General features: G+C 48.6%; 1 protein-coding gene across 1 annotated transcript; it reads right to left on the reverse strand.

Moving 5' to 3' along the window:
* Nucleotides 1-7,497: 7,497 nt before the first annotated feature.
* Nucleotides 7,498-8,454, reverse strand: LOC149521224 (olfactory receptor 6C75-like). The gene has a single exon (XM_089774380.1). It carries the CDS (start codon nt 8,452-8,454, stop codon nt 7,498-7,500), a length of 957 nt encoding a protein of 318 aa, XP_089630506.1.
* Nucleotides 8,455-9,830: the final 1,376 nt, after the last annotated feature.

The following is a 9,830-nucleotide window of genomic DNA, read 5'->3' on the forward strand; positions in this document are numbered from 1 at the left end:
GAGAAGTTCGCAATGAATCGCCTATAATATCCCGCCAACCCGAGAAATGGACGTACCTTCCGTTTTGTCTTTGGGGTGGGGTAGTTGCTAAGGGCCTGGACTTTATCTACCAGGGGTTTGTGCTTTCCTCGTCTTACCGTATACCCCAGGTACGAGACTTCTGACTTTCCAAACTGACACTTTTTGCGGTTAGCCGTTAGCCCTGCTTGTTGTAGAGCTCTTAATACTGCCGTGATATGAACTAAATGTTGCTCCCACGATTCACTGAATATGATGATGTCATCTATATATGCAGCCGCGTACTCTTGATGGTCTCTGAGAATCTGGTTCATAAGTCTCTGGAATGTGGCCGCGGCCCCGTGTAGGCCGAAAGGCATATTATTGAACTGATATAGTCCGAAGGGGGTGGCAAAGGCTGTTTTGGCCTGTGCTTCTGGGGCCAATGGGATCTGCCAATAACCCTTCGTGAGATCTAAAATAGATAAGTAAACTGCTCTCCCGATGCGACTTAGCAACTCATCTATACGCGGCATAGGATAGGCGTCAAAACTTGAAATAGTATTAACTTTACGAAAGTCTATGCAAAATCGTAGAGAACCATCCGGTTTCGGCACTAATACAATAGGACTTCTCCATTCATTATGGGATTCCCTGATTACCCCCCACTCTAGCATTGACTGAAGCTCTCTTTTCACCGTATCCCATAACTTCCTGGGTAGGGGTTGTATATTGTCTCTTACCGTCTTCCCTGGTTCGGTCTTAATCTCATGATGAATTAGGTTGGTCTGGCCAGGGCAACTCGTCAGCCCCTGTTGAAATTGCTTAAGAGCACTGTATAATTGTCCTTGCTGTATCTCTGAAAGGTCCTCCCCCACTCGTATCTCTTCGAACCTCACCTCGGGTTCCCCCCATGGTCCGAATTCTATGTCGGCGGCCTAGGGTTCAATTAAAAGGGCTTCCCGCTGGTTCCACTTTTTAAATAGATTAACGTGGTAAATTTGGGTCTCTCGCCGATTCCCATTTACCCGTACCTCGTAATCTACTGGCCCTACTTTCCTCACCACTCGAAAGGACCCCTGCCAATGAGCTAGTAATTTGGAATCGCCCACTGGGAGTAATAGGAGTACCTGGTCACCCGGTTCAAAATCCCTTATCTGGGCCTTCCTATCGTAATACGTTTTCTGCCCTTCCTGGGCTTTCCGTAATTTGCCCTGAGCCGAATCCACCAGGGCGTGTAGATTCCTTCGCAGTTTTTCTACATATTGGGCCGCCCCCAGGGCTGGGGACACTTTTGCCTCCCACCCTTCCTTCACAAGGTACAAAATCCCCCGTGGCCATCGCCCACATAATAGTTCAAAGGGGGAGTATCCCGATGAAGCTTGAGGTACCTCTCGTATGGCAAACATTAAGGCTGGTAGCAGCTTGTCCCAGTCCCGAGGGTCGTCTTGAACGAATTTCCGCTACATTCCCTTCAGGGTTCGGTTGAATCGTTCTACGAGGCCGTCTGTTTGGGGATGGTAAACCGCCGTCCTCAGCTTTTTAATCTGCAATACTTTACATAAATCGACTATAATTTTCGAAGTCAAATTCGTCCCTTGATCAGTTAATAGTTCTTTGGGTAGACCGACCCAGGAAAACAACTTTACCAATTCCTCGGCAATTACAGGGGCCATCGCCTTCTTCAGGGGGATAACCTCACGGCAGCGTGTGGCATAGTCTACTATGATGAGTATATAGCTGTGCCCACGCCCTGATTTCTTGAGGGGCCCCACCAGGTCAAGAGCTATTCGCTCAAATGGGGTCCCATCTACGGGGAGGGGGATCAAAGGGGTGGGAGGCACTTTGCCTGTGGCCGTCCTCTGGCAATTGGGGCAAGATGCACAAAAGTTCTTAATTTCTTGGTACCAATAGAACCGGGCCAATAGAACCGTTGCAACACCTTTTGCTGCGTTTTATCTGTTCCTAGGTGTCCAGCCCAGGGGTGCTCATGTGCCAACTCCAGGACCTTCCATCGACAGGGTCAAGGGACTAATAACTGCCGTTTTTCTTCTCCGGGGAGATTGCCCGGCACCACCCGATATAAACAGTCATTGCTTACCTTGAATCTGGGCCCCAAGTTCTGGTTCGGTTGGTTTCCTCCCCGGTTTTCCTCCTCTCCCTTTGCTTGGACCCAGGCCCCCCTTAGGGCTGGATTCTCGAGTTGTAAGGTGAGGAAATCTCCTTCATCTAGTTCGAGACAAGGGTTCGCCTTTGGCTGGTCCTGTTCCTGTTGCCCTGATGAAGTTTGGCTCTCGGCCTCCTCCCCATGGGCTACCAGCGTCCCCGGCTCTGAGTCCTCAGCTTCCCCCCTCGCCTGCTCATCCCCCCATTGTCCCAATAATCTCCTTAAACCGGGCCAATCCCACCCCAACAGGGCCTAGTATGCCAACTTAGGTGCTACGGCCACGGTACATAGCTCCGCTAGATCCCCGTTCTCTATTTTCACTCAAATTGTGGGATAAGAGTGTATGTCCCCATGGACGCAGCGGAGGGATACGGAGGGGCTTTTTGCCGTGGCAGGGAATATCACTTCCTTCCGGATGAGGGTCTGCCCACAGCCCGAGTCCAATACTGCCTCCACCCACTGCCCGTTTACCTTGATTTCCTTCATTACCTGGGCACGGCTCGCCTCTCCCCGGCCTGCCTTTTCCCCACGGCGCTGTCCAAAAGTACAATCCATGAGGGGGCAATCCTTTTTATAATGCCCCTCTTAGCCACACTGATAGCAAGCCCCTTTTTGGGCCACCTCTTCCTGACGGGAAGGTCCCGGCCCGGTATCGGGTTCCCGCGTGGTCTCTGCCCCGCTGGTAGGCCTGCTCCACCGTGGAGCCAGCCTTCTTTCCGGGAATAGTCCTAACGGCGGTTTCCCCCCGTCCCTGGCTCGCGGTGTGGTCGTAGGCTTTTGGGCCGTGTGCTCACTCTTCCTAGCCTCCCGTGGGGTCCCAGATGTTCCCTTCCCTTCCGTTCCCTCAGCTGCAAGGAAGCATTCCATTAAGGTGACCGCTTCTTCCAGTATTTCAGGCAAATGGCGCCGGACCCATTGTTGACCCTCGGCAGGCAGGATCAGTACATATTGCTCCAGGATCACTAAATCAGCCACTTGTACGCCCGTCTTTGTCTCCAGTTCCAGCCACCTCATTCCTGCTTCCTTTACGCGTTGGGCCACAGCGCGTGGTCGCTCGTGTAGGTTGTACCGGGCCTCTCAGAATCGACGGTGATGCATTTCTGGGGTTACTCCTAGCTGGTCTAGGATAGTTTCCTTGACCTTGTAATAACAGAGTGCATCACGGGTAGACATGCCCCGGTACATGAGCTACGCTGGTCCCGAAAGGTAGGGGGCCAGGAGTGTCGCCCAGTGTTCCTGTGGTCACTTGGCTGCTGTCGTGACTCTTTCAAAAGTAACCAGGAACGCCTCTGGGTCATCCTCCGGTCCCAATTTCGTTAGGCGTATGGGCAACTGTGATCCCACGCCGCCGGCTCCTTCTCCTCCTAGCGGATTCCTATTCCCTCGGCCAGTAACCCAGTAGGAGTCCCTCTCAGCTCCCACAACATTTGGTTCTGCTGGTCTTGGAATTGAGTAAGGAGTTGCTGTAGCACCTGCGTCTGTTGTTGCTGCTGCTGCTTTTGATTTTCCATTAGCCATTCCAGAATCTTATTCACTTCCATTTTTTTCCCTTCTTCCTACTAACAAGGATAGTGTCAATTGCACCCCTTCCTCCTACACCCCCGTGTCGGGGTCGGAATGTACCCCTATTCTCCACCACGTGTTGGCGAGTTTTCTCGTACCCAAGGATCACCCGGCCGTGTCTATTAACAAACCTACTTAGTCTGTTAAGTTTCTAATCGGTTTATTATCATTCACTTTCGCTATAAGTGCGCTGAGGTTAACTATCCTCCAACCCAATTAACATCAATTGGCCTGACGGCCCGCTGGGGGAAGGGGGTTTGGGCCCGCCCTCGCTCCGAACCCCGACCCAGGGCCCTAAAGGCCGGATTTACATCCGGAAATAGCGGGGGGGGGGTCAAGCTCCCCCTAAACTCCCCCGCTCTCGGGGTCCTCTCCCCCGCCCTGGGCCGCTTCTTCCCCCTCGCGTTGGTAGACGCATGGTCTGGGGACCCCGGGGTTATGTCTCACCCCAAGGCCTCCACAGCCCGAGAAGCTCTGCTGGCCGCTCGCCCCGTGTTCTGCACCCTGGGGATTCCCCCCCCTCCTGTCGTCCCGGCTGCTCCTTTTAAACCCCCCTCCTCCATGACTTCCTTCCTGACTTCCTTTTCCTGTGCCACTTCCGGATTGCGGGATAGTGACGTCACAAGTGATGTCACGCCGGCCGGCTTTCGGATATCCTGCCACTGCCTCACCGCCCGGCCGCGCACGGGTTGGGGACCCCGTCGCTGCCCATCCAGGACTTTTCGCGGCGCCTTGCCTCCGTACTGCCGCGTTGCCGCCCTTCGAGCTCAGCAGGGGCCCGGCAGCTTCTGGAGGGGGCGAGTCCGACCCGCCACACCTGGTGCATGGCTGAGAAAATGAAAAAATGAGGAAGAACGGCTCTTTCGCAAGAGGGGGTTTTTGCACAACAAGGCATTGTGTAGATGGCTTTTTTTGTGCAAAAAGGCTCCTAATTAATTATGCAAATGAAGTATAGCAACATGCTAATCTGTGCTTCATTTGCATAGTCCTTTGCGCAAGAGGGATGCAGTGTAGACGTAGATTTAAAGTTCATGCCTTGAGTTTCCCAGTCTCCCCTACTATTGATAATACTGGCCTTAAAATACTTAATTCTATGAAAAGTTCTTTCAAGTCACTAGTCCAGTTTTGCCTCTGACTTAAACCAGTGGAAAACAAGCAGTGATTCCACTGTGGTAAATGGGTCCAAGCCCATAGACAGGTGACCTAGCTAAGGAATGCCCAGTTCTTTATCACTGAGGGGTGTCAGCTGATTTTATGTATCTTAAAAAGCTGGTGAAAAAGGCCTTTTCCCTCCCAAAGTTGGAAAGTTCTCTCAGGATTGTGCACATGATTGATTGGGATTGAAAACTCATTTTTTATGATGTCATATAAGAAACCATGGGTATGTCTACACTACCCTCCTATTTCGAACTAGCGGGGTAATGTAGGCATACCACACTTGCAAATGAAGCCCGGGATTTGAATTTCCCGGGCTTCATTTGCATAAGCGGGGAGCCGCCATTTTTAAAACCCCGCTGGTTCGAACCCCGTGCAGCGCGGCTACACGAGGCACGAACTAGGTAGTTCGAACTAGGCTTCCGAGTTCGAACTACCGTTACTCCTCGTGAAATGAGGAGTAACGGTAGTTCGAACTCGGAAGCCTAGTTCGAACTACCTACTTCGTGCCCCGTGTAGCCGCGCTGCACGGGGTTCGAACCAGCGGGGTTTTAAAAATGGCGGCTCCCCGCTTATGCAAATGAAGCCCGGGAAATTCAAATCCCGGGCTTCATTTGCAAGTGCGGTATGCCTACATTACCCCGCTAGTTCGAAATAGTGGGGTAGTGTAGACATACCCCACGTGTGGGGCTTGCAGCTCAGAAGTTAGGAATGGAAGTTTCCATCCTTGGAGCACACAGCCCAGTACAGACTTGAATCCTGCAAACGGAACCCCCAGATAGCCCTTATCAGCCACAGCCCACGCCGAACACATCTTCGTGAGCCACGTCCTGGAACAGTTCCTGAACCCCCTCCTCACACTCCCCTCAGAGCCTGGGCTTTCCTTCCCTCCCTTTTCTAACCGACCCTTAATTTGGTTCAAATAAGCCACTTTATTTAGCCCAGTGACCGGGCAGAGCAATACAGTGTCAAGGGCCTGCCAGGAACTCACCCGGACAGACCAGATCTGGGCTACGAGCTGCTATTTACCCACCAAACATTTTGTGGCTGAACAGAAATACCAGAGAGAGTCTCACTGAGATTTATTCTTTAGGTCAATATTTCTCACACCTGGGTGGTAAAAGTTTCTGTGCATGGATTGCATTTCTGCCCGGGGCGAAGGAGGCCCATGGACAGCTGTGTAGGCTGAGATTGGAAAAGTTGCCCAGTGCTTTCGGGTACTCATGTCCTGTTCTTTTTAATTCATTCATTTCTTTTCATTTGGAAAGTGAGGGATGTCAGGTCTTCTGAGCATGGAAACTGTTGTCAAACATCTTCAGTTTGCATTTTATCTCTGTATCAATACCTACATGGATATCGGTGTCGACAGACAGAGGTGCCTTGCCTCTGACAAATATATGGACAGGCAGGAAATGCCACTTGGAAGGACACTTAGGGCATATCTACACCGCAGGGCAAAAGTCGAATTAAGCTCTGCAACTTCAGCTACGCCAATTGCCCAACCCTGCACAGAATTTCATGTCTTGTTTATCTAGCTAATGATTTAATGGATGTTCAATTAAGGTGATGGCAAAATATTTCACCTCATTTCAAATTTGTAATTGACAACGGAAGATCCTAATCAAGAAAGATAAAGTAGGTGAAATAGGGGTAACCGTGTTACCAATGAGTCAAATGGGCCATGTGTAAAACAAATTCAGTTCCTCTGTATTTAACTATCTGCTGAACTGTGACCTGTCACTCTCCGTGTCTGTCCGAAAGCAACCAATTTCAGAATCGCTTTTCTCAGGGACAGATGGATCTCCTTGCTTCACAGGCAGTAGAAGACATAGTTGAGCAAGGCTATCAGGACTGGGAATGACAGAAAATATTTTTTACAGCACCACAAGAGGTTCGAGGACTGGAACCACATAGGGCCATAAATCTCTTTTGGCATGTAATATATCTGTGGCAATATCTCTATTGATCTGAGTATCAATACTGATGTCTATATTTCAATGTTGCCTTGTGTCTGCAAAAAGTATGCATACAAAGGACATACAGTTCATCTGTATTTAACTATTTGCTAAAATGTGACCTTTCCCATTCCATACCTTTATCTGAAAGTAACCAGTTTCATAACAGCTTTTCTCAGGGGTTCGTGGACCTCCTTGTTTCTCAGGCAGTAGATAAGACAGGTGACCAAGGGTATCAGGACTGTGTACAATACACACAATATTTATTCATGATCGTAGGAGGGTTGAGCACTGAACTACAGGGGCCATACATCTTCTCTTTGCATGTAAATATATTTGTGGCAATATCTATACTGATCTCAGTACCTATAATAATATTAATATTTCAGCATAGCCCTGTGTCTGAAAAGAGTATGCACACTCAGAAAATTTCACTTGGAAGGATATTTAGATTCCTATCCCTCCACAAAATTTTGTTAGAAAGAAAGAAAGAAAGAAAGAAAGAAAGAAAGAAAGAAAGAAAGAAAGAAAGAAAGAAAGAAAGAAAGAAAGAAAGAAAGAAAGAAAGAAAGAAAGAAAGAAAGAAAGTCAATGGCCATGGGAAAAGAAATACATCAGTTCATCGCTATTTTACTATATTCTAAAATGGGACCGTTCACACTACAGACTGTGTCTGAAAGCAGAGAGTTTCAGAATAGCTTTTCTCAGGGACTGATGGATCTCCTTATTTCTCAGGCAGTAGATAAGAGGGTTGACCAAAGGGATCAGGACTACGTACAAGACTGACATCATTTTGTGCAGGATTGCGGGAGGGTTGAGCAGTGGAACCACAAAGACTGTCATTGTGCTCACATAGTAAACCATAACCACAATGAGGTGGGAGGAGCAGGTGGAAAAGGCCTTTTTCCTCCCGGTGCTGGAAGGGATTCTCAGGATGGTGGTGATGATACAAATGTAGGTTGTCAGGGTAAACAAAAAAAACCCAATAGTGAATATTACAGCAAAAAAAAATATCAGCCATTGCAGAGTTTGTGTCTCGCCACAGAACGGATCTTTAACTGGTGCAAAATCACAAAAGAAATGGTCAATTTCTTTGGGGCCACAGTAAGTTAATTGCAAAATGAAAATATGTACCATAATGGCGTAGGAAATAGTGAATATCCAGCACCCTGCCACCATGTGGCTGCAAACCCTTCCATTCATCAGGACGGTATAGCGGAGGGGGTGGCAGATCGCTAGGTACCGATCATAACACATGGCCGTGAGAATCAGACATTCTACAGTGGAGAGGATTCCATAGAATTCGAATTGCACAATACAGTTCTGTAGAGAAATGGTTCTGTCCCCGGTTAGGAGACTGGCCAGCAGCCTGGGCAGGGTGGTGGAGACGTAGCAGATCTCCACAGCAGACAAGTTGGCCACGAAGAAGTACATGGGGGTGTGAAGGTGCGGATCAGTCACAACTAGCACAATGATGAGGAGGTTCCCAGCCACAGCCACAATGTAAATCACCACTAATAGCAGGAAGAGGACGGGCTGCAATTCAGGGCTGTTACTAAATCCTAAGAGGATCAGTTCTACGATGGGTGTTCGATTTCCATCTCTGACATTCTCCATAACTCGTTTCTAGAAACAGAAAAGCATCAGACATTCATGGAGCATGTGCAGGCAGGTTGTGTGTTGGCTACATTCCTGAAAACCTGAGGATAGAAGTTTTACACCTCTGCATCTCTCCACCTGAAAAATGAAATTTTCAGTAATCAAAGATTCATTCTATTAAGATGTTGAGCTTTTAATATCGGGGAAACAAGAACATTGGATCTTATTGAATGACAGAAATATACCACGAAACTGCCCTGAACTCTTTTGGTCTTTGAATCATAGAGCTGGAAGAGACCTGAGGAGGTCATCAAGTCCGGCCACCCTGCCCAAGGCAGGACCAACCCCGACTAAATCAACCCAGCCAGGGCTTTGTCAAGCCAAGACTTAAAAAGCTCTACGGATAGAGATTACACCACCTCCTTAGGTAACCCATTCCAGTGCTTCCCACCCTCCTAGGGAAAGTTTTTCCTAATGTCCAACCTAGTCCTCTCCCACTGTAACTTGAGACCATTTCTCCTTGTTCTGCCATCCGTCACCACTGAGAACAGCCTCTCTCCATCCTCTTTGGAACCTCCCTTCAGGAAGTTGAAGGCTGCTATCAAATCCCCCCTCACTCTTCTCTTCTGCAGACTAAACAAACCCAAATCACTCAATCTGTCCTCATAGGTCTTGCACTCCAGCCCCTTAATTATTTCGGTAGCTCTCCACTGGACCCTCTCCAATGCATCCACATCCTTCCTATTGCGTGGGGCCCAGAACTGGACACAAGATTCTAGATGTGGCCTCACCAGGGCCGAATAAAGGGGAATAATGACATCTCTGGATCTGCTGATAATAATCCTCCCAATGCACCCTAATATGCCATTAGCCTTCTTGGCTGCAAGGGCACAGAGTTGACTCATATCCAGCTTCTCATCCACTGTAACCCCCAGGTCCTTTTCTGCTGAACTGCTACTTAGCTATTCAGTCCCCAGCCTGTAACAATGCTTAAGCAAAATGCAGGACAATGTAGCACTTTAAAGACTAACAAGATGGTTTATTAGATGATGAGCTTTCGTGGGCCAGACCCACTTCCTCAGATCAAATAGTGGAAGAAAGTAGTCACAACCATATATACCAAAGGATACAATTAAAAAAATGAACAAATATGAAAAGGACAAATCACATTGCAGAACAGGAGGGGGATGCGGGGGGGGGGGGGGAGGAGGAAGGAAGGTAAGTGTCTGTGAATGGATGATATTAGAGGTAGGGAGTGTGGGATGTTTGTGAGTTAATGGTATTAGAGGTGATAATTGGGGAAACTATCTTGGTATGGGTGAGATAGTTCAAATGTTTGTTAAGTCCTTTTTGGAAAGTGTCGAATTTTAACATGAATGACAGTTCAGAGGATT

The sequence above is a fragment of the Pelodiscus sinensis genome, chromosome 30, assembly GCF_052426305.1.
Source record: "Pelodiscus sinensis isolate ZL-2025 chromosome 30, ASM5242630v1, whole genome shotgun sequence".
Classification (NCBI taxonomy): Eukaryota; Metazoa; Chordata; order Testudines; family Trionychidae; genus Pelodiscus; species Pelodiscus sinensis.